This window comes from Ranitomeya variabilis, chromosome 3 (genome assembly GCF_051348905.1).
Source record: "Ranitomeya variabilis isolate aRanVar5 chromosome 3, aRanVar5.hap1, whole genome shotgun sequence".
NCBI classification, from domain to species: domain Eukaryota; kingdom Metazoa; phylum Chordata; class Amphibia; order Anura; family Dendrobatidae; genus Ranitomeya; species Ranitomeya variabilis.
In genome coordinates this window covers 651,602,262-651,627,853 of record NC_135234.1, presented here as the reverse complement: position 1 = coordinate 651,627,853, position 25,592 = coordinate 651,602,262, and the positions used below count along the sequence as shown (strand labels likewise).

Here is a 25,592-nt window from a genome sequence, read left to right as displayed (position 1 = left end):
TTACCAAAAAGCTCTATCATGATCTCATCTGTCCACAAGACGCTTTCCCAGAAGGATTTTGGCTTAATCTCACACATTTTTGCAAACTTCAATTTAGCTTTTTTTATGTGTCTGTGTCAGCAGTGGGGTCCTCTTGGTCTCCTGCCATACCGTTTCATTTAATTTAAATGTCATCAGATAGTTTGCGCTGACACTGATGCACCCTGAGCCTGCAGGACAGCTCAAATTTCTTTGGAACTTGATTTGGGCTGCTTATCCACCATCCAGAATATCCCACGTTGCAAACTTTCATCAACTTTTCTCTGTCATCCACATCCAGGGAGATTAGCTACAGTGCCGGAAGTTTTAAAGTTCTTGATTATATTGTGCACCATGGACAAAGGGACATCAAGTTCTCTGGAGATGAACTTATAACTTTGAGATTGCTGTTATTGTTTACCAATTTTGGTTCACAAGTCTTCAGACAGTTCTCGTCCTCTCTTTCTGTTCTCCATGCTTCCAATGGCACACACAGACACACAATGCAAAGATTAAGTCAACTTTTCCCCTTCTATCTGGTTTCAGGGGTGATTTTCATATTGCCTGCACCTGTTACTGGCCACAGGTGTGTTTGAATGAGCATCACATGCGTGGAACAAAGTAGTTTACCCCCATTTTTGGGGTGATGTGTGAAATTATGTCCAATTTGCCTTTTTGTCCTCTGCTTTTTTGTGTTGTTCCAATACAAACAAAGACAATAAACGTGTATAACAAAACATGTGTAATTGCAATCATTTTCTGGGAGAAATACTTCATTTCCTGGAACAATTTCAAGGGTGCCAAAACTTGCGGCCATGACAGTATATATTTAAGGAATAGTGGTTATTTTGCACACTAAAGTTCAGATTGTAACAATATGAGGGCAATTTATGCTAAAACTGTGCTAGTGCTGAGGGGTACAGAAATCGCAATTGCATCTTAATTCTTGGGTCTGAGGGAACATAATTCCCTTCTGTCACATTAGAGGACACTAGTATTGAAACATACAATGCTAAGTGGGGGCTATGTTATACTGGAATTACGCATGCAATTATTGTGAGACAAACACAGAAGTAGATACAAAAGTATGGAGTATCCGTCTTTCCTTTATATTTTTCCTTCTTCTTGGTTCAAAAAATGGCACAAAAACTGCATGTGTGATTCCAGTCTTACAGATTTTGCATGGGAGCTTTATGTTACACTTCTGCCTAGTACATTATTAAAGCTTATCTATTTCCAGAACTTCAAACACTTGGATTCTCAGAAGTGGGTAGACTTCTTCAACATGGTAATCATTGTCAAACTAGGGTTCCTTATGGCCCTATCCTCCATTTATCTTGACGTAGCTAAATCCATTTTCTCAACAGTAATCATCTTATTCATCTTCTATTCTTTAACACATAAAGAATGTTAATAAGATCTAATAAGGTATTTGATAACAAAACCCATGAAAAACAATTGTGAATCCAATTTTTAATACTGATTGGTCCACTTCCTCAGAGAACCACTGTAGTGCCTTTTACTTTTGTATTCTATGGGTAATATTCATGTCTGCACCACATTCCTCCGCTCTTCAGTAGAATGCAATGATTGGTGATTTTCAGACTTGTTCGATGTGTTTCCCCAAGCCATTTCAGCATTTTCTGGGAGATATGTATTGTCTCTATGGCAGTAGGAATAGCGATGATTCATATGTTGGGAGAAGGACCCAGAATGGGAGAATCTTTTGCCACATTTATCACAACTATATGGTTTTTCTCCTGAGTGTAGACGAATATGCTCAATGAGATGATGTTTGTGCTTGAAGGCCTTGTTACAAATTTCACATTGATGTGGTCTGTTTCCTGGAAATGAGAGAGTAGAATTAGATTGTTATAAGGAACAAAGTCATATAGTGGTGCTTGAAAGTTTGTAAACCCCTCAGAATTTTTTATATTTCTTCACATATTTGTCCAAAAACTACATCAGATTTTGCATCAATCCTAAAAGTTGATAAAGGAAATAAAGTCAAACAAATGAATCAGAAATATTAGACTGTAATTTTTTTTATAGGGGAAAATAATCCAATATCACATGTCAATGAAGGGCAAAAATATGTGAACCTTTAGGATTAATAGATAATTGGAAGGTAGAATTTGTGTCTGTTTTAAATCTAAAGGATGACAATCAGGTGTGAGGGTTTTTTTTAATGAAAACAGATCTTTTAAAGTCTGATCTGGACAACACATGTTTGTGATGTTGTATCATGGCATGAACAAAGGGGATTTATGATGACCTGAGAAGAAATGTTGGTGATGCTTATCTGGCTGGACAAGGTTGCAAATTTGCAAAACCATCTCTGAAAACGTTGAGGCAGCTGCAGCAGTGGGGAGTATTTGATTATTTTTTATTTTATATATGTAGCAATATATGGGGCCATTATACTGTGTGAGCATTATATGGGGCCATTATATATTGTATGGAGCATTATATGTGGCAATTATACTGTATGGAGCTATATATAGGGTCCATTATTCTGTATGGAGCATTATGTAGGGCCCATTATATTGTATGAGCCACTATATGGGGCCATTATATACTATATGGAGCAATATATTGGACCCATTATACTGTATGGAGGATTATATGGGGCCATTATAGTGTATGGAGTATTGTATGGAGGATTATATGGGGCCCATTATACTGTATGGAGCATTATATGGGACCCATTATACTGTATAGAGCATTATATGGGACCCATTATACTGTATGGAGCATTATATGGAGTCCATTATTCTGAATGGAGCATTATATGGTGCCCAATATACTGTATGGAGCACTATGTGTGGGCCCATTATACTGTATGGAGCACTATGTGGGCCCCATTATACTGTATGTTGCAATATATGGGGCCCATTATAATGTATGGAGTAATATATAGGGACCATTATTCTTTATGGAGCATTATATGGGGCCAATATACTGTATGGAGCATTATATAGGGCACATTATTCTGTATGGAGAAATATATGTGGCCCATAATAGTGTATGGAGCAATATATGGTGCCCATAATACTGTATGGAGGAATATGTGGTGCGCATAATACTGTATGGAGGACTATGGGGTGCTCATACTACTTTATGGAGGACTATGTAGTGCTCATAATACTGGATGCAAGACTATGTGGTGCTCATAACACTATATGGAGAACTAGGTGGTTCCCATAATACTGTATGGAGGACTATACTGTTTGGTCTGAAATAATAAGTATGCAGTCACTCTGTGCTGTGCACTGTGAGGATCCACTGATTTCTGAGCTATTGTATAATTTACAATAGATATCACTCATGTAATGTAAAGGCTGAGTCACACATAACGATATCGTTAACGATATCGTTGCAACGTCACACTTTTGGTGACGTAAGCAACGATCCCGCTAACGATCTCGTTATGTGTGACAGCGACCAACGATCAGGCCCCTGCTGGGAGATCGTTGGTCGATGGGAATGATCAGGACCTTTTTTTGGTCGCTGATCACCCGCTGTCATCGCTGGATCGGCGTGTGTGACGCCGATCCAGCGATGTGTTCACTTGTAACCATGGTAAATATCGGGTTACTAAGTGCAGGGCCGCGCTTAGTAACCCGATATTTACCCTGGTTACCATTGTAAAAGTAAAAAAAAAAACAAAACACTACATACTCACATTCTGATGTCTGTCACGTCCCCCGGCGTCCACAGGGTTGACTGTGTCAGCGCCGGCCGTAAAGCAGAGCACAGCGGTGACGTCACCGCTGTTACTGCCGTCGCTGACACATTCAGTGCAGGGAAGTTCTCGGCAGCAGCGCGTGCATATTAGCAGCGCTCTTGCCGAAAGCAGTTTTAACCCTGTGGACGCCGGGGGACGTGACAGACATCAGAATGTGAGTATGTACTGTTTTTTTTTTTTAACTTTTACAATGGTAACCAGGGTAAATATCGGGTTACTAAGCGCGGCCCTGAACTTAGTAACCCGATGTTTACCCTGGTTACCCGGGTGCTGCAGGGAGACTTCGGCATCGTTGAAGACAGTTTCAACAATGCCGAAGTCGTTCCCCTGATCGTTGGTCGCTGGAGAGAGCTGTCTGTGTGACAGCTCCCCAGCGACCACACAACGACTTACCAACGATCACGGCCAGGTTGTATCGCTGGTCGTGATAGTTGGTAAGTCGTTTAGTGTAACGGTACCTTAAGAAGTGAAATCTTTGGCATTGTATTATACCTATATTCCTTAACTGTGCATCGTGAATTGTGGTATGTGTTAAAGGGGCCCACGAAAACCTTGAGTCGACCCTGCTGCTGCTAAACAATCGCTTGGCCGACAGCCATGTATTGAGTAACAGGGGCGGGATAGATGCATATAACTGAAAATGACACAGACATTCACTCTAGTAATCCCTAAATGCTCTTTGTTTACTTGGCTACAGTGATGATATGTTTTATATGACGTGACCATGCCGACCGATCACTGGCTGCAGCGGTGACATATTGCCCATACTTACAGCAATGATTGACTTTCAGGGTCAAGTGTTAAACATACCACTTCATTTCGACAGCCAAGTAAAGAGTCTGCAGGGCGGTGGAACCATCTGTGTGGGAGCAGCGTGGATTTAAAAGGTGAACGTATACTAGTATGTTATTTTTTCATCATATGCATCTCATACAGGTGGTAAAAAGATAATTGACTTCTTGAAGGTGTGTTCTATGCTCACAGTTTTGGTGTAAAAGTTGGTATGTCAGATTTAGCTACAATATATACAGTACACAGTACATGTTAGCATCCCACTGTATACATACACCATTAAATCAGTGCTACTGTATCATCATAACCATCAGTAAAATTACACTATAGTGTGTCCGTAAAGTCATGGTGCACTTTTATAGTTTACAGTTTGGCGCCCTTTCTCTGGCCCAATCATATCAAACCTGTTCATGAGGAGAGATAACAAGAACCAATCAAACAACACAAACCCATTAAAGCTGTTGCTGAGCCCCCAGTTAGATTAACCCGTGATAAACTGAACTCTGATTAATACACTGCCAGATCTGTGACATCATGCAACCACAAACTTATGCCAGCTGTATGGTTTTCCATGCCAGTCGAGATGTGGACGGTACTGAGGAAAGTTCAGTGTGTTCTGTGGCTCCCAAAATTTGAATCCGTGACCTACGTGAATATTGGCGCGTTTATAACGAAGCGCCACCACATAGGAATAACATTACTCGGCGGGATAAGCACGTGAAGGAAATCGGCAGTTTGGTGGAGAAACCCCATTCTGGTAAGCCATCAGTCAGTGATGAGTCTGTAGAGGCTATACGGGATAGCTACCTAAGGAGCGCTAAAAAATCTGTGCGTGCGTGTGCTCGACAATTACACCTAAGCAAGCCTACAGTTCATAAGGTGTTAAAGAAATGTCTCTATTTTACAGGGTACAAATTGCAGCTGTTGCACGCTATCAAACCGGCAGATAGACCCAAACGATACGCGTTTGCTACAGATATGCTTCATGAGATCGACAATGATGAAGATTTTTGCAAGATTTAGCGATGAGGCGACCTTCCATATCTGTGGACATGTTCATCGCCATAACGTCCGAATATTGGCTGCTGAACATCCTCATGCCTATGTTGAGTACGAACGTAACACCCCTAAAGTGAACGTGTTGTGTGGCCTGATGCATGATAAGGTGATAGGTCCATTTTTTTTTCGCTGAGCGGTCTCTGACGGCAAACACGTATTTTGACATGTTGGAATCGTATGCAGTGCCATAATTTCCAGAAGGTGTCATATTTCCACAGGACGGCTGTTATGCTGTAAGAATCAGGCTGCACTCAGATCTCATCCGAGTGCAGTCCAAATGTGAGTGTGACGATTCAAAGAGGGAAAACGGAAAGTGGACTCTCTAGACCGCGACGACGAACCCCTCACGGACGAGCTGACCAGATAGACCGCCCCCTATACAGGGAGAGTTAGGGGCAGGCCCGTGAGGGACTATCGCCATGGAAGTTGGAGGACCAGGACGGGAGAAGACCAAGAAGAGGTGGAGATAGTAGGACCACAGGATAGGTGAGTACTACAGAGACACAGGACTGGTGGGTAAACTGCAGCAGTGCAGGGACTGGCGGAGGAACTGAGGGAACGCAGAGGCTTAGCAGGATACAGGAAAGACAGGATAAACCCAAAGTCAGAGGGAAACCGAACTTCACAGAGACTAAGAGTGGCCAGGAACACCTGAAGGAACAAATGATAACCAGGCACAGAGGGACGGCAGGAAGCAGTTTAAATACCTAAAGGCAGGGTAGCACTTCCGGGTAACAGACCTCCAGAACCATAGAGAGGACAATAAGGAGGTCCGACTTCCGAGTACTAGTCCATAGAGGAGATGCCGACAGAAGATCAGAAATGCACACGCGCAGCACTGAACCTGGTATGCGCGCGCGCACGAGAAGCAGAGGCCGGGAGCGAGCGAGGAGGCGGCAGCAGCGGTATGATAGTACCCCCGTCTTTACATCCCTCCCTCCTCTTTAGGCCAGAAAGAAACTTAGCTAAAATTTGAGGAGCCTGAATATTCTCCCGAGGCTCCCAGGATCTCTCCTCAGGACCGAAACCCTTCCAGTCGACCAAAAACAAAGTTCTACCTCTAATTTTTTTCATGGCCAAAATGTCCTTAAGCTCAAAAATATTGTCTGCGGAAACAGGCGAAGGAGAAGAAAGAGTCGAGGTATGAAACTGATTAAAAACTACAGGCTTAAGGAGAGATACATGAAAGGAATTAGGGATACGAAGAGAGGCAGGTAACTTAAGTTTGTAAGAAATGTTGTTAATACGTGCCAAAACCTCGAAAGGACCAATATAACGGGGACCCAGTTTATGTGAAGGGATTTTAAGGCGAATAAATCTAGAAGAAAGCCAGACCTTATCCCCCGGATGGAACACAGGAGAATCGAGACACCTTTTATCTGCATGCCTCTTCATCCTATGCTGAGCTAGTTGGAGAGCAGACTTGGTCTCCTGCCAAACCCTGGAGAATTCTCTAGACAGAAGATCTGCCGCCGGCACAGTAGAGACAGGAGGAACTGGTAGTGGAAGACCAGGGTGTTGTCCGTAGACGACAAAAAATGGAGATTTGGTAGAAGCTTCGCTGGTGTGGTTATTATAAGAAAACTCGGCCCATGGTAGTAAGTCAGACCAATCATTTTGATGAGCGTTGGAGAAATGCCGGAGATAAGTAACCAGGATCTGATTGGTACGCTCCATGTTGTGAATTCTGCTTTTGGGCTCCCTCCGGTGGTTGTAGGTGGTAATGCAGTTGCCCCTGAGTAGCAGTCCTGGTCAGGTGTATCTGCTGATTGCAGATCTGACTGGGGTATTTAGGCGTGCAGGATTCATTAGTCCTTGCCAGTTGTCAATTGTTGTTGGGAGGTGTAGGACCTCTGCTTGGTTCCTCCTGCCTTTCTGCCAAATCAGCAAAGATAAGTGTCTGATTCTTTTTCCCTTTGGCACACATGTTGTGTGCTTCACAATTCAGTGCTATTCTTTGTATTTTCTTGTCCAGCTTAGATTGTGTCAGTATTTTCTCAGTCTTGCTGGATTCTCTGGAGTGGCAGATATACATTCCATGTCTTTAGCTAGATTATGGAACTTTTTGTATTATCTGCTGTGGATATTTTTGGAAGGGTTTTAATACTGACCGCCTAGTTATCTGTCCTATCTGTTATGATCCTGGTGGTAAGGAACACATGAACTGACCTGATGGGTAAACCAAAAATAAGGACAAGCTCTGGGAATGTGGGAACTTTACTGACCGCAATCCTGATCCTATCAACAAACACTATAGGCAGCCGTGGAGCGTTCCTAACTCGGCCTAGACGCCTCGTTCACAGCCTGAGAAACTAGCTACCCCTAGAGAGAAACAAAGACTCACTTGCCTCAGAGAAATTTTCCCCAAAGTGTAAGAAGCCCCCCACCAATAATAACGGTGAGTTTAAGGGGAAAACACAAACATAGAAATGAAAATAGGTTTTAGCAAATGAGGCCCGCTAATAAGTAAATAGTCTGAAGATAGCAAGGAATCTGTGCAGTCAGTATAAAATACTACAAAAGTATCCACGCAGAGAATACAAAAAGACCCCCACACCGACTCACGATGTGAGGGGCGCAACTCCGCACCCCAGAGCTTCCAGCTAGCAATCAAATAGCATATAAGCAAGCTGGACTGAACTCATAACATACTGAGAAACATTTTCAAATAGCAATGAGCAAAAATGGACTTGCATGAACTTAGCTTATCCACGAGGAGACAGGTAACAAGGGAAGTCCCAGAGAGATCTGAACCAGTACTGAATACAACGACAGCAGGCAACAAGTAAAGGTCCAGATGGAGTTAAATAGGCAGCAGGCCTAGCAGGAAACGAGGCAGCTGGAGTCCAGCTACAGACCAGCCGTAACACTAAAAGCCACCAGAGGGAGCCCATGAACAGAACTCACAAAGTACCACTCATGACCACAAGAGGGAGCCCGAGAATGGAATTCACAACAGTACCCCCCCCTTGAGGAGGGGTCACCGAACCCTCACCAGAGCCCCCAGGCCGATCAGGACGAGCCAAATGAAAGGCACGAACCAAATCAGCAGCATGGACATCAGAGGCAACAACCCAGGAATTATCCTCCTGACCATAGCCCTTCCATTTAACCAAGTACTGAAGCTTCCGTCTCGAAATACGAGAATCCAAGATCTTCTCCACCACATACTCCAATTCTCCCTCGACCAACACTGGAGCAGGAGGGTCAACAGAAGGAACCACAGGCACCACATACCTCCGCAACAATGACCTATGGAACACATTATGAATGGCAAAAGATGCTGGGAGGTCCAAACGAAATGATACAGGATTGAGGATTTCTAAAATCTTGTAAGGACCGATGAAACGAGGTTTGAACTTAGGAGAGGAAACCTTCATCGGAACATAACGAGATGACAACCATACCAAATCCCCCACACGAAGTCGGGGACCCACACAGCGACGGCGATTAGCAAAGCGCTGAGCCTTCTCCTGTGACAACGTCAAATTGTCCACTACGTGGTTCCAAATCTGCTGCAACCTATCCACCACAGAATCCACCCCAGGACAGTCAGAAGGTTCAACCTGACCTGAGGAAAAAACGAGGATGAAAACCAGAATTACAAAAAAAAGGCGAAACCAAAGTAGCGGAACTAGCCCGATTATTGAGGGCGAACTCAGCCAATGGCAAAAAAGTCACCCAATCATCCTGATCAGCAGAAACAAAACATCTCAGATAAGTTTCCAAGGTCTGATTAGTACGTTCGGTTTGGCCATTCGTCTGAGGATGGAAGACCGAAGAAAAAGACAAATCAATGCCCATCCTAGCACAAAAGGACCGCCAAAATCTGGACACAAACTGGGAAATGAAAATAGGTTTTAGCAAATGAGGCCCGCTAATAACTAAATAGTCAGAAGATAGCAAGGAATCTGTGCGGTCAGTATAAAATACTACAAAAGTATCCACGCAGAGAATACAAAAAGACCCCCACACCGACTCACGATGTGAGGGGCGCAACTCCGCACCCCAGAGCTTCCAGCTAGCAATCAAATAGCATATAAGCAAGCTGGACTGAACTCATAACATACTGAGAAACATTTTCAAATAGCAATGAGCAAAAATGGACTAGCATGAACTTAGCTTATCCACGAGGAGACAGGTAACAAGGGAAGTCCCAGAGAGATCTGAACCAGTACTGAATACAACGACAGCAGGCAACAAGTAAAGGTCCAGACGGAGTTAAATAGGCAGCAGGCCTAACAGGAAACGAGGCAGCTGGAGTCCAGCTACAGACCAGCGGTAACACTAAAAGCCACCAGAGGGAGCCCATGAACAGAACTCACAAAGTACCACTCATGACCACAAGAGGGAGCCCGAGAACATAATTCACAACACCTATCCTTTCCTATTTAGCTAGAGTGGCCTCTTTTGCTAAATCCTGTTTTCTACCTGCATGTGTCTATTCTTCTCCTACTCACAGTGCATTGGCTCAGGAATTGGCTCTGAAGACGACGCCACAGCTCGCACAGTTCTACGCTCCCGCAAGCGCCGATCAATCTGAATGGCCAGAGACATAGAATCACTCAGACCGGAAGGCGTGGGAAACCCCACCATAACATCTTTAACAGATTCAGAAAGACCCTTTCTGAAAATTGCCACCAAAGCATCATCATTCCATTTAGTCAACACAGACCATTTTCTAAATTTCTGACAAAACAATTCTGTCGCCTCTTGAATAAGATCACTGTCAAGTTTCAATACCCTTTACCTTTGCTTTCCGATTTGTTTGCTAGGATTAAGGGGGCTAGTTGGTTTACTAAGATTGACCTTCGGGGGGCATATAATCTTGTTCGTATTAAACAGGGTGATGAATGGAAAACTGCGTTTAATATGCCCGAAGGCCATTTTGAATACCTTGTGATGCCATTCGGGCTCACTAACGCTCCATCTGTTTTTCAATCCTTCATGCATGATATCTTCCGGACTTATATTGATAAATTCTTGATTGTATATTTGGACGATATTTTGATTTTTTCCGATGATTGGAAGTCTCATGTGGAACAGGTCAGGATGGTATTTCAGATCCTTCGTGACAATGCTTTGTTTGTGAAGGGGTCTAAGTGTCTCTTTGGGGTGCAGAAGGTTTCTTTTTTGGGCTTTATTTTTTCTCCCTCATCTATGGAGATGGATCCGGTTAAGGTTCAGGCTATTCATGATTGGATTCAACCCACATCCATGAAGAGCCTTCAGAAATTTTTGGGTTTTGCAAATTTTTATCGCCGTTTCATTGCTAACTTCTCCAGCATGGTTAAACCCTTGACTGATTTGACGAAAAAAGGCGCTGATGTGGCGAATTGGTCCTCTGCGGCTGTCTCTGCCTTTCAGGAGCTTAAACGCCGATTTACTTCTGCTCCGGTGTTGCGCCAACCAGATTTTTCTCTTCCGTTTCAGGTTGAGATTGATGCTTCTGAGATTGGGGCAGGGGCTGTTTTGTCTCAGAGGGATTCTGTTGGTTCTTTGATGAAACCGTGTGCCTTCTTCTCCCGCAAGTTTTCGCCTGCTGAACGCAATTATGATGTCGGCAATCGGGAGTTGTTGGCTATGAAGTGGGAGTTTGAGGAGTGGCGACATTGGCTTGAGGGAGCTAAGCACCGTATTGTGGTCCTGACCGATCATAAGAATTTGATTTACCTCGAGTCTGCCAAACGGCTGAGTCCTAGACAGGCTCGATGGTCCTTGTTTTTTTCCCGTTTTGATTTTGTGGTTTCGTATCTTCCGGGTTCTAAGAATATTAAGGCTGATGCCCTTTCTAGGAGTTTTTTGCCTGATTCTCCTGAGGCCCGTGAACCGGTGGGCATTCTGAAAGAAGGGGTGGTCCTTTCTGCCATTTCCCCTGATTTACGGTGGGTTCTTCAGGAATTTCAGGCTGATAGACCTGACCGCTGTCCTGTGGGGAAATTGTTTGTTCCTGACAGATGGACTAGTAGAGTGATTTCTGAGGTTCACTGTTCTGTGTTGGCTGGTCATCCTGGTATTTTTGGTACCAGAGATTTGGTTGGTAGGTCCTTTTGGTGGCCTTCGTTGTGACGTGATGTGCGTTCTTTTGTGCAGTCCTGTGGGACTTGTGCGCGGGCCAAGCCTTGTTGTTCCCGTGCTAGTGGGTTACTTTTGCCATTGCCGGTCCCTGAGAGGCCCTGGACGCATATTTCAATGGATTTTATTTCTGATCTTCCGGTTTCCCAGATGATGTCTGTTATCTGGGTTGTTTGTGACCGGTTTTCTAAGATGGTTCATTTGGTGCCTTTGCCTAAATTGCCTTCCTCTTCAGAGTTGGTTCCGTTGTTTTTTCAGCATGTGGTTTGTTTGCATGGTATTCCGGAGAATATTGTGTCCGACAGAGGTTCCCAGTTTGTTTCTAGGTTTTGGCGTGCCTTTTGTGCTAGGCTGGGCATTGATTTGTCTTTTTCTTCTGCATTCCATCCTCAGACAAATGGCCAGACCGAGCGAACTAATCAGACTTTGGAGACTTATTTGAGATGCTTTGTTTCGTGCCGATCAGGATGATTGGGTGGCCTTTTTGCCATTGGTCGAGTTTGCCGTTAATAATCGGGCTAGTTCGGCTACTTTGGTTTCGCCTTTTTTTTGTAATTTTGGTTTTCATCCTCGTTTTTCTTCTGGGCAGGTTGAGCCTTCTGACTGTCCTGGTGTGGATTCTGTGGTTGACAGGTTGCAGCAGATTTGGGCTCATGTGGTGGACAATTTGGTGTTGTCTCAGGAGCAGGCTCAACGTTTTGCTAACCGTCGTCGGTGTGTTGGTTCCCGGCTTCGGGTTGGGGATTTGGCTTGGTTGTCTTCCCGTCATGTTCCTATGAAGGTCTCTTCCCCTAAGTTTAAGCCTCGGTTTATTGGTCCTTATAGGATTTATGAGATTATTAATCCGGTGTCTTTTCGATTGGCGCTTCCGGCCTCTTTTGCTATCCATAATGTCTTCCATAGATCTTTATTGCGGAAATATGTGGTGCCCGTTGTTCCCTCTGTTGATTCTCCGGCCCCTGTGTTGGTTGATGGGGAGTTGGAGTATGTGGTTGAGAAGATTTTGGATTCGAGGCGGAGGCTTCAGTACCTTGTCAAATGGAAGGGTTATGGCCAGGAGGATAATTCTTGGGTTTTTGCTTTTGATGTCAATGCTGCTGATTTGGTTCATGCTTTTCATCTGGCTCGTCCTGATTGGCCTGGGGGCTCTGTTGAGGGTTCGGTGACCCCTCCTCAAGGGAGGGGTACTGTTGTGAATTCTGCTGTTGGGCTCCCTCCGGTGGTTGTAGGTGGTAATGCAGTTGCCCCTGAGCTGCAGTCCTGGTCAGGTGTATCTGCTGATGGCAGATCTGACTGGGGTATTTAGGCGTGCAGGATTCATTAGTCCTTGCCAGTTGTCAATTGTTGTTGCGACGTGTAGGACCTCTGCCTGGTTCCTCCTGCCTTTCTGCCAAATCAGCAAAGATAAGTGTCTGGTTCTTTTTCCCTTTGGCACACATGTTGTGTGCTTCACAATTCAGTGCTATTCTTTGTGTTTTCTTGTCCAGCTTAGATTGTGTCAGTATTTTCTCAGTCTTGCTGGATTCTCTGGAGTGGCAGATATACATTCCATGTCTTGAGCTAGATTATGGAACTTTTTGTATTATCTGCTGTGGATATTTTTGGAAGGGTTTTAATACTGACCGCCTAGTTATCTGTCCTATCCTTTCCTATTTAGCTAGAGTGGCCTCTTTTGCTAAATCCTGTTTTCTACCTGCGTGTGTCTATTCTTCTCCTACTCACAGTCATTATTCGTGCGGGGCTGCCTATCCTTTGGGGGTCTGCTCTGAGGCAAGATAGCATTCCCACTTCCGTCTATAGGGGTATTTAGTCCTCAGGCTGTGTCGAGGTGTCTAGGGAGTGTTATGCACACCCCACAGCTACTTCTAGTTGCGGTGTTAGTTCAGGATTGCGGTCAGTACAGGTTCCACCAACTCCAGAGAAAGTTTCATGCGGCTCCAAGGCCACCAGATCCTAACAGCTCCACTTGGCCGTTGGACTGTGAATGATAGGCCGAAGAAAAATCAAGCGAAATGTTCAATGACTTACAGAGAGATCTCCAGAAACGAGCAGTGAACTGAACTACCCGGTCAGAAACAATGTGCTGTGGAAGACCATGAATGCGAAAAATATGTTGAACAAAAATCTTCGCCAGTTCAGGAGCCGAAGGCAGACCAGGAAGAGCAATGAAATGTGCCATTTTAGAAAAATGGTCCACAACCACGAGGATGACGGTACAAACACAGGAACAAGGCAGATCAGTTAAGAAATCCATTGCGATATGTTGCCACGGAGCGGTAGGCACTGGAAGAGGAAGAAGAAGCCCGGAAGGAAGCCGCCTGGGTACTTTGTTATTGGCACAGGAAGGACAAGAGACCACAAAAGCTTGGACATCCTTCAAAAGAGTCGGCCACCAGTAGTAACGAGATATTAGATCAAGAGTTTTCTTGAAACCGACATGTCCCGCTAGCTTGGAAGCATGTCCCCAGAGTAACACACGTCTCCTGTTCCTCTCAGAAACAAAAGTCTTACCCGGAGGTAAAGAGGTCATAGATACTGGAGCAAGTGTGATGATTCTAGCGGGGTCAATGATGTGCGAGGACTCCTCAGTGTCCACCGACAAGAAGGACCTGGATAGAGCGTCAGCTTTGAAGTTCTTTTCTCCAGGCAGGAAGCGAAGTTCAAAGTCAAATCGGGCAAAGAACAAGGCCCACCTGGCCTGTTGTGGATTCAGTCGGTGCGCTGAACGGATGTATGCCAAATTCTTATGATCCGTAAAGATGACAAAGGGGTATAAGGCTCCTTCCAACAGATATCTCCACTCCTCTAAGGCCAATTTAATGGCCAAAAGTTCTCTGTCGCCAATGGAATAATTTCTTTCAGAAGAAGAGAAACTCTTGGAGAAGAAACCACAGGGCACAAGACGACCAGTAGAAGACTTCTGAGAAAGCACAGCTCCGGCACCGACAGCAGAGGCGTCAACCTCTAGGAAGAAGGGTTTATTAGCTTCAGGGCGATGGAGTAAAGGAGCGGAGGCGAATGCTTCTTTGAGAGAATGAAAAGCCTTTTCAGCCTCTGCTGGCCAAAGACGAGGATTGGCACCCTTCTTTATCAAAGAAGAGATGGAAGCTGACAAAAAGGAGAAATGAGGAATAAATTGCCGATAGTAATTTGCGAATCCTAGAAAACTCTGAATCGCCTTAACCCCAAGTGGACGTGGCCAGTTGAGTACGGCAGAAACTTTAGCTGGATCCATACACAGACCAGAATCAGAGATGATGAAGCCCAGGAACGGCAGGGACAACTGTTTGAAGGCACACTTCTCAAGTTTAGCATACAGACGATTCTCCCTCAGACGGAGAAGAACTTGCCACACATGTCTCCTATGAGAAAGCAGATCCAGTGAAAACACAAGGATGTCGTCCAAGTACACCACTACACAGGTGTAAAGTAGGTCCCGAAAAACATCATTCACCAACTCATGTAATGCTCCTGCAGTTTTTCAAAAGCCGAAAGGCATTACCAAATACTCATAATGACCGTCTCTGGTGTTAAACGCAGTCTTCCATTCATCTCCCGAACGAATTTGGATCAAGTTGTAAGCTCGTCTGAGATCCAGTTTAGTGAAGATTCATGCTCCTCGCAGACGATCAAAAAGTTCTGGGATGAGAGGAAATGGATACTTGTTTTTAATGGTGATGTTATTGAGGCCATGGTAATCAATGCAGGGACGAAGGGAACCGTCCTTCTTCTTGACGAAGAAAAAAACAGCGCCTGCAGGTGAGGAGGACTTCCGTATAAAGCCTCTGGCCAGATTCTCTTGAACGTATTCAGTCATGGCTTGAGTCTCGGAGGGTGACAGAGGATAAATACGACCTCTAGGAGGAGTAGAGCCGAATACAAGATCTATCGTATGGGCGATGCGGAGGTAAGACTCTCCTTCTGCAAGTCTGGTTAAAGGCAAGAACGTCTGTGCTGTATTCAAAAACAGTCTCTTCAAAAAGCTCTCCTTTTTGTAAAACCAGTAGGGGGCACCTTTAAGAAGGTGCGAACTATTTACAACACAGTTTGTGAACCATTCACCGTCCATGATTCGGCAGTCTTTAAAACAGAGATGAACAAAAGCAAAAACAAAAAGCAAAAACAATAGGGATCCCGGGTAAACAAAGGGATCCCCTTAAGAATAACCCTGGTCGGGTTTTAGCAGCTAAACATCAGGAAACAAACAAGTAACTATTTACAGTTGCAGAGCATCAGAGCTTACTCTGATTCTGGTGGCCTCCACCGGGGCTCTACCTGACAGGTGGCCCTCTGTGGCCCAGGCAGGCTTGACTCCAAGTCTACTCCCGGTGCCAGGTACACTCCATGGGTTTGGGTCTTCTGCATGACCAGGTCGTGCGCCACGATGAGTGTCTGCGTGGGCCGGTGGATAATGCCGGCAGCGGCAGAGGCTGCTGCAGCTGCTTCGGCAGCAAGCTCCTCCCCCTCGGTTCTGGATACCGCCAGGACGGCTATACAGCGCTGCATTTCCCGGGCCCACCAACTTCTTCCCTTGAGATGCCGGCGATACGTCACCACATCTCCCGGTCTCAGGAGGGACTTAGCGCCATCCCCACACAGGCAGGGTTCCACCTTGTCCCGGGTGATGCGGACTCTCAGGGCCGTTCCGATTTCCTGGATGAAGCCTTTCCCCTCCTGAGGCTGGTAAACAATCACAGCGCCCCATTTCGGCAAGGAGCCATCCGACAGCTCACCTCGCGCTTCCCGCTCCACTTCTCGCTGGAACTCCGCGATTAGGTGGTTCCGATATTCTCCCCAAGGAAAGGGGCTGAGGTCGTGCCCCCCCGATACTTTGGGGGCAAGCGGCGGGGCCACCGGGGCGCCAGTGGTCGCGGTGGTGACTGGGTCAGGTGCGGAGGCAAGGCGCCCTCCCCGAGAGTCGCGGCACTGATTACCCTCGCTTGAGGTAACTTCTCCAGCGCCACTCCACTCTCCTGAGGGAGGCGTACGGACTGGGGACCGTTCAGGCATGGGATGCCCCATCGGCAACTCCCACGGGTCGAAATCCTCCAAAGGGGGCATGTCAGAGTAATCCTCCGGTGACGGGGGTCGGTGCGGGGCCATTCTTTTCCACAGGCCTTCTCTGGTCTCCAGTCCCACCTCATCTGAGTCATAGTTTCATTTCTTCGGTCTCCGCCCGCCATAGAAGATCAGGAGACGGGTCTCAGCTGCTGACGGACACGTCCTCAAGATATAGAAATATTCAGACTAGGCGACCATTGTCTTTTGCGCTCTCCAGCTCATGTACGCCCACTCCACGCCCTTCTTCTTCTCCTGCGCTCCTCCCAGGGCTGTAATGGCGGCGGTTTTGGCGAGAATCGGCAATGCTCAGTCTTTGCAATAAGTCACAGTTCAAGCACAATTCTGACACAGTTCCAAGGCACACATGACCTGATCCTTCAGGCTTAAGTAGATCCTGTTTGTGACGCCAAGTTGGAGCGCCCCCAGACGCAGGGCCGCGGGGTACTCGGTACCGGGCCTCTCTGTCTCGGTCCTGGGGTTGTCACGATGGCTAGACCCGGTCCGTGACCCTGCTAAGGGGCGTCCAATGAAAGGTGTGATGGTGGTGCGTGGTGCAAGTCGCGATGAATAACGAGGACACAGGGTTGCAGTCTCTTTACCTCTTTACTGAAGGCTTCAGGGTCCGAAGGCACATCCAGAGTTCCCTTTGCAGGTGGAAATCAGTGCCTACCTTCTAGCGCCTGTGTGTTGTAGTACCTCCCTGCTGAGCACCACGAGATAGTCCTCACAACTGTTGTGTCTGTTTCTGATGTTCTTTCTCACAACTCTCGTTTCTATTCTGATGTTCTTCTCCGTCCCCCAGATGATATGGCTAGGACGCACCCGTATGACGGGTAGGCCTGGAGTTCTTCCGGGACCCTAGAGTCGCCCCTCTCCCACAATTGCCTCCTATGTCTGCTTAGGTGATTTAGGTGAGACAGCCAACCTAAAGTCAACTGCCCTGCGCTGTTTGAAGTAATGCTTGGAGCCCAATACTTCCTCGGCGTTCCGGCCACCGGCTACGCACCTCAGTAGGATGTTGCCACGATCTTAAGGCACGACTCCTACTGGTTCTATTCTCCTTTGTGCTGTGATCTGGTTTCTCACTTCTCCACAATAAACCTCGCTTCTTATCCTTTCTTAAGATACCGCCGCAATCAGGTGCAGGCGCGGTTCCGTAACGATCTGTCCTTTTTGCTAGGCCTCTGTCAGGATCCCACCCCTGACAGGGACCCCCCTGAATCTTCCCCTGCAACACCCTCTGCCACAGGATGTTGCCTGGATCAAACCCAGTCAGCTTCTCCCTAACTTCCTATCCAACCCCCAGTTTTACCAGATTGTGAGGAGTGGCCTAATACATAGAACCCTTTGCTCCCCCTGGAGGCCAGAGTGTGAAGTGTAATGTGTGACTGTAATACCTGGTCAGATGAACTCCTTAAGTGCCATCAGACGTACCATCACTCCCCTTAGTGGCGGAGCGTCAGTACTGCAACCACCAGGACTCTGGGGCGCTGCAGAAGGTGTCTAAAAAGAGAGCAAGTTGAGAAACCACTGGATCATCTCGCTCCCAAAGAGGGTTCACCCAAGCCAAAGCCCTCCAAATGGGACATCACAAAAGCCACCTTAGCTCGGTTAGTTGGGTACAGTAGCGGGGATAATTCAAAGTGTAGTTGACACTGGTTGAGAAACCCGCGACATAATTTAGGATCCCCACCATACCGAGGTGGCCTGGCAAGACAGGGTGAGGGCTGTGGAGTGGACGCCTGTACAGGAGTAGAAGCGGCAGTCTGAAGAGAGAGAAGTCGATTATCGACAGAGGCCATAAAATTCAAAATATGGGCCTGAGTGTCCCGTGGTTGACTTAACTCTTGTTGAAGAGCCGCCAACTGAGTAGCGTTACCAGGGTCAGTAGACTGTAACGTCGCAAGACGAGACTCCATGTTCTTGAGAAAGGACATGATTCTAGTTTGGTTCTCCCGCAAAAAAAGTAACTCCTTTTGAGTTGCAGAGACACCAGCGGGGTCCATGGCCTGGTTATACTGTTATGCTGTATGAATCAGGCTGCACTCAGATGTCATCCGAGTGCAGTCCAAATGTGAGTGTGACGATTCAAAGAGGGAAAACGGAAAGTGGACCCTCTAGACCACGACGACGAACCCCTCATGGACGAGCTGACCAGATAGACCGCCCCCTATACAGGGAGAGTTAGGGGCAGGCCCGTGAGGATTTTTTTTGTACAAATTTGCCACAATTTTATGAGACATTTATTTGTAGACCATTGTTTGTTTTTTTTAAAATAGACTTAACAGGAGTATATGTACAGAAAATAGAAGTTGTGTGTGGTCTTACCTGTATGTTCATATTTGTGGCGTAGAAGAGAACTGCTTTTCTGGAAACTCTTATTACACTGATCACAGGCGTATAGGCCATTCTCAGCTTTCGTGGTCTTCTTACGTGATACACAGGCAACTTTTTTCTCTTCCTCTGAGACATTCTTGAAGAATCAAATATTGAAGACAATAATTAGGAAACACATTTGTAACGTACTGTGTGAGTCTACAGTATGACCTGCTTCTACTTCATCACCCTAAACCCAACTGAACTCTATGCACAACCTGTATCCCTCCCTTGTAGTTTGTGGGCATACATGGGCACAGCGCCACGGTGTAAGCACTGTACTAATAGAGCAGTATAGCATACTATAACAACAAAGTAACTGTACGTTTAAAGGGAATCCATCACCAGGTGTTTGCTACCTCATCTGAGTGCATCATAATATAGGAAAAGAGACCCTGATTATAGCACTTTGTCACTTAGTTTTCTGGGTGCAGCAGTTGTGACATAATCAGAGTTTTTAGATGTAGAATACAGCTGAGCTCAAAGCCCACACCACAGCTTTATGTGTACATTGTCTATTGACATTGAGCTGCTCATCAGAGGAGGGGGTGTGGTTGGACTAAGGCTCACTTGAGAATCAGTCTGGGCAGTGATTATATCCTGGTGATAAAACATTCATTGTATGGAAACTATAGCACACTGTCAAATAAGTGACACATCCCTGAAATCTGCGTCTCTGCCCCTACCTCATGCTATCCTCAGATTACATAACAAAAGCCTGCTAACAGATTCCCTTTAATGCTTTGTTAAAGTTAACTTATTTATGTATAAGTTGTGATATACATAGTAATTATCTTTTAATCCATTCATTGTGAAGGTGCCAAACTGTGTATTACACATTTCTATGTCATATTTGTCAGGTACATGGCAAGATACCTTTTCCCCAGCTGAACTGAAAACCATTCTCGACCACAACTGCATGAAAAAATTATATCATATATCTCAGTTACTGTCAGATCTGTACAACCGGGTGCCAATTAATGAAATGTTTGAAAGTAAACTTAAATAGGTCAGAAGGTGTTGTTGGATAGTCACCGCGCTACCGACAGGATTTAAGGCAGATATCCCAGTGTAGTAAAATGATGGTTTGTTTCGAAGTACAAAATTACTTCTTCAGGAAAACCACATGTATCTGATATATGTGGGTGTCCTGAAGAAGAAGTAACTTTGTACTTCGAAACGCGTCAAAATAAACCATCATTTTACTACACTGGGATATATGTCTTAAATCCTGTTGGCAGCGTGGAGACTATCCACATACTGCTAAGTTCTGGCCTATTGATGTTTGATGTTCACTTGCTGACCCGTGGATCTGCTGCAGCTGATAGTGCACTATATGCTGTTTTTATGGTTTAAACAGGTTAGTTTAATCTGAGCGTAAAGCACACTATATCTCTCGGATAAGACCCTATTTTGCACTGATCTCTCCTACAGTTTTCAAAGTAAACTTAGCCTTAGACAAAATAAAGAAAAAAAAACTATTTCTATCACTTGATCAGATTTTGAACAAAGTTGTAGGTGGCCTTCATGGTAAAATTGAACTACTATTTTACACTGACTCAGTTTGTGCCGTGTGCCTACACTGTGTATCAGGTAATCACAAATGGAATCTGATAACTCATATACTATAAAAGGAGACAGGCTGGAAACCTGATGAAGGACAGCGCTTCTTTCCGAAACACGTAGAACACTTTTGGTCTCTCCTTAACGCCACCGTTTTCAGTGATGTCACTTAGGCAGCACAAACATTTGTCTTTGAGACACGGCTCCGGTCAGGTCGCTTTCCGTGCTGGATCTCATCACGGTGTTTGACGACACATCCGCTCTCTACCACGACTGATGGATCAATCACACTCTCTTTTATGGACCATGTGCAGGTGTACAGGTCAGTCTAGCAGGATATCCCAGAGCACTATTAGCTTGTACCCATTTATGTTTTCTTGGGACATCACGGGAGCAGTAATATAGTGTGGAGGACTACCTGACATTGTGCAGTGCACGGGGCACGCACGGAGTCAGTGGAATCGTTTCTACTCTTGATAATATGCCGAGTGAGCAGATATGCTCTTACTGCCACCTATGAGAGCATGGATTCCGGTCATGCACCCATATCCAGTATTTCAATTGTTAGTAGAAACGTGGGTGCTTTTTATTTCATTACCCACTACTCTCCCCTCTCCATACTTTCTCGTGATTTCCAGGGTCTATTACACCCAAACTTCCTGAACCACACTAAGGCCACATGCACACGTTGCGGAAAGTTGTACGGATTATTCCGCACTGATTTTGGTAAATCCGCAGGTAAACTGCACTGCAGATTTCCTGCAGAATTACCACAGATTTATCGTGATTTTTTTGTGGATTTTCTGCGGATTCCACCTGCGGTTTTACACCTGCGCATTCCTATTATGGAGCAGGTGTAATCCGCTGCGGAATCCGCACAAAGAATTGACATGCTGCTGAATAAACAACGCAGCGTTTCTGCACTTTTTTTCCGCAGCATGTGCACTGCGGATTTTGTTTTCCATAGGTTTACATGGTACTGTACAACGCATGGAAAACTGTTGCGAATCCGCAGCAAAATCCGCAACGCATGCACATACCCTTATACTATCCGCCAACACTGCCCCTATGTGGGAGTAATTTTTCGTTCCCTTCTACTAGCATCCAACACAACGAATGTAATTACACAGATCACTGCCTCTGCATAGGCTGGCACTGTCCTATACAAGGTTGGCACATGTGATATGCTATGTCTCTTTAAAATATATCTTTTCCTATCCAGGGATGCATACATATTATATACTGTATATTGTATATATTATTCATACTGTATATCTGGAGTTTTCTGTGCATTATTTTCATATTACTGGACTCTCGTGTTGTGATTTTTTCCCTCTCTAGCGACAATTGCGACAAAGACCCGAGAAGGATCGAAATGTCAAAAGTCTATGTCGCTCACCTCCCGTCATCACTTGAAGTAAAACCCTGCAAATCTGGAATATGAGTGTGTGGTTAATTTCGTACTCCTGCAAATACAGTATGACATGCTCCATTGACTCCCTGGAAGTATTCACTCTTGTAAACAGTTCTTTAAGGCGAAAGTACCTCCGTACAGATGGTGTCAGATACAGCCTTTACAGCAGGGCACACTCTTTACTAAGAACCCATAAAGCCTCTGTGCACAACTGTACATGCAGCATACCCATGCATATGAGCTTCAAGATACATGCATCTAGAATCCCTTTTAGAGAACCAGTAGTTGACTTACCATTGGTGTGGAGTCTTCACATCTTGTTAAGTTATTTGGCTGGTTTCCGTAAAAGCAGTTTATGAAAGGGCAGAATGAGAGTCCACTGAAACTGTGGTTAATATGAAGAAATGGATAGCGACTCTGAATGAAGTTGTGCAATACATCTGGCAACAGGCATGGCAAATTGTGGGACCCCTGATGTGACTCAGTATCAAGTGAGAATAAATCTGATCTGGAACTTTTGCTTCTAAATGTATAATTTGCAAGTTTCAATGGTTCCTCACTTAAATGTGACTTCACTTCTGGAATGGAGCGAATTTTTGGAACAGATAAGTCCAATGGCTCACTTTGGGGGTCTTTCGGAGCACTGTTGGGTGGTTCATGAACAGTTCTAATGGAAATTGACTTCTTGTGTTCTGAGCTACAATATTGACTTGAATGGCAGGGCTGTAAAGTTTTCAGTTTGTATATAGGAGATAACCGGTCACATTCACTAGTTTTTGTAGCCTCCTCTTCTTTTCCAGTTCCTATCTTCTCATTACTGGGATTTCTTTGTGGAGTATTTTTATACATCACTGAATTCTTTTCTATAGTTTTAGTTTGCAGGTCTTGGGAATACTGGGATAAAGACATGGTATTTTGATCGGTTTCATAGTGCTGACTACTAAACATTGTTTCTGGTTGGTACTTTCCACACCGATGGACACTGGCACTCTGGTGGTCCATTTCTTGTGTCCGTAAAGAGTCCCATTGTCTATGATCATCTTCTCGCCATCCATTGAATCTAATTTGTTGCAAATTTCTCCAGCAATTATTACCAAAATGCCAAAAATCTTGAGCCTTTTTCAAATGTGAACTTAAAGCTGCCTCCAAAGAAATGTTCTCAGGTGATCCATGGGTTACATTAAAATCATGGCTACACCACTGGACATGTGGGGCCGGTAAAGGTTCAGCAATTGGATGGTATATTAGCCAGTTTTTACTATGGAAATTTTGCAGTGTTACTTGATCGCTATATTTTTGACCAAAGGAAAGTTCTCCAGGGAGAGAACATGGATGTATTAATGGGGGCACCATCGAATTACTGTTATTAGAGGGAAAGCATTTCCGGTTGTTTAAGTGAGAACTGTAGGATCCTGAATGTGAAAATCTTCGCTTGCACTTGGAACATTCATAGGGTTTTTCACCTACAGAAACAGATAAATCAAATTGTTCAAGACAAATTATTTTAACTCTGTTAATGTAAGAAAAAATGATAATAATGTATTTAACATACTGCAAATACATAGTATTAATCTTATGTCTTCCCAAAGTCTCAAGATTTCTTACATGTAACTTCCCATGTCTGTTCAGATTGGCACAGACAACAAGTTACATGGTAATTTCCTGCTTGAAGAATTGGTGACTCTTTAGTTTCTTTTCTTGGTAAAAAAAATGGACCAATTTTTATTAGAGTTTTGGATCAGATTTTCATCAGTGTCTCATTTGTACCTTCAGAGTTTCATCAGTTTTTCTCATTTGAAAAAACAAACAAAAAGTTTTAGAGGTTTTGGTTGATTCTCCTAGCGAAGAATGAAAAAAGATCAGCACTAGAACGTAATTAGGATGTCAAATGTTTTTCCAAGTTTTTCAATAACTTATACACATGTATTTGGGAATTTTATCACTAGGATCATAAACTGATATGTCCCTGCAAAAAAAGGACAGTGTACAGCCGCATAAACTATAAAGGATATGGGTTCTATCCTTAAAAGAAACATGGATAAAACACCTGTGAGTAAATCAGAAGTGTGATCATGGCCTACATTATGAGAGCAATTTACAAAAGGCCCTTTATAATGACCAAAAATCGACTGAACAATTGTCTGTACAGACATCTGTTCCACAAAACAGGGCAAGTGTTCCAACAATCAACAATAGTTTGCTCATTTGTCATTTTCCCAACATTTTTTTATGATAATAAAAATCATTATTTGTTGACAATGGAAGTGCTGAACTCTATGGGGTGGGGCATACAATCACACAAGCATACAATCACACAAGCGATCATTGCTACATTTAATTATAAATTATTACAGATCAACTTACTATATTAGGAATTGGTGTAAGATGAACCGCCTCCCTACCAAACCAATATAGGGATATGCAGGTCTTTTAAATATAAATATATTGGCAAATGTATATCTTCTATCTTTTTCTGCATTCTAAATTATGTAGCATTATCATTCATATTCAAATGAGGCGTTAAGTGCTCTGGGTGTGACAGAGCTCTTCTTGAGCCTCTACCTACCAAACTTGTTTCCCCAACAAGCACCAACCTGTTTAGATCACTGTCTGTATTTCACCAGGAGGGAGACAAGGAAATCAGGCAGTGAACTATTAACCAAGCTATTAAAGAACTGTTCAGCACATTTAACTCTCTCCTCCGCCCATCAATGCCACCTCCAACTCCCCTCATCTCTTCTGAGGACTTTGCCACCTACTTCAAAAACAAGATCGACCAAACAAGGCAAACCTTTACTGTTCCACCACCCCAACCGCCCCATATACCAGACCTCTGCCCTTCCCTAATAACTTCCCTCTCCAACATCACTGAAGGAGAACTTACCTCCTTTCCAAATCACACCTCACCACCTGTGCACTTGACCCTATCCCTTCCCACCTGCTTCCCAACCTCCCATGCTTATTCCAGCCCTTTCCCATCTCTTCAACCTATCATTATCTTCTGGTACCTTACCCTCTGCCTTCAAACATGCCACCATGACACCCATCCTCAATAAAGCTAACCTTGACCCAAATGCTATGCCCAGCTATCGCCCCATATCACTGCTCCCGTTTGCTTCCAAACTCCTTGAGCAGCATGTCCATGCTCAACTTTCCTCCCACCTCTCATCTAACTCTCTCCTTGACAACCTCCAATCTGGCTTCTGCCCCCACCACTCCACCGAAACTGCTCTGACCAAAATTACTAATGACTTACTCACAGCCAAAGCTAACAGACAGTTCTCCATCCTCCTCCTTCTCGACTTGTCCTCTGCTTTCGACACAGTCAACCACTGCTTACTGCTACAGATTCTTTCTTCCCTTGGCATCAAAGACCTTGCCCTGTCCTGGATCGCCTCATACCTTTCCGACTGCACATTTAGCGTTTCCCACTCCCACGCTACCTCCTCATCCCGCCCTCTCTCTGTTGGAGTCCCTCAAGGCTCT

General features: G+C 44.8%; 1 protein-coding gene across 1 annotated transcript; it reads right to left on the bottom strand.

Annotated features, from left to right (window-relative positions):
• Nucleotides 1-542: 542 nt before the first annotated feature.
• LOC143818462 (uncharacterized) lies at nt 543-22,977 on the bottom strand. The gene is made up of 3 exons (XM_077299753.1): nt 22,401-22,977; nt 19,082-19,226; nt 543-1,862 (listed from the first exon to the last, which is right to left on the bottom strand). Exons 1-3 carry the CDS (start codon nt 22,953-22,955, stop codon nt 1,564-1,566), a joined length of 999 nt encoding a protein of 332 aa, XP_077155868.1. The 5' UTR covers nt 22,956-22,977; the 3' UTR covers nt 543-1,563.
• Nucleotides 22,978-25,592: the final 2,615 nt, after the last annotated feature.

What these genes read in the sequence shown, in the direction of transcription:
- LOC143818462 (XM_077299753.1), bottom strand. Translation starts at nt 22,955, where the DNA reads ATGTATAAAAATACTCCACAAAGAAATCCCAGTAATGAGAAGATAGGA. An exon ending in GTGAAGACTCCACACCAATG is followed by an intron (nt 19,227 to 22,400) that starts GTAAGTCAACTA and finishes TGATTCTTCAAG; the next exon opens with AATGTCTCAGAGGAAGAGAA. An exon ending in CCACAAATATGAACATACAG is followed by an intron (nt 1,863 to 19,081) that starts GTAAGACCACAC and finishes TCTCATTTCCAG; the next exon opens with GAAACAGACCACATCAATGT.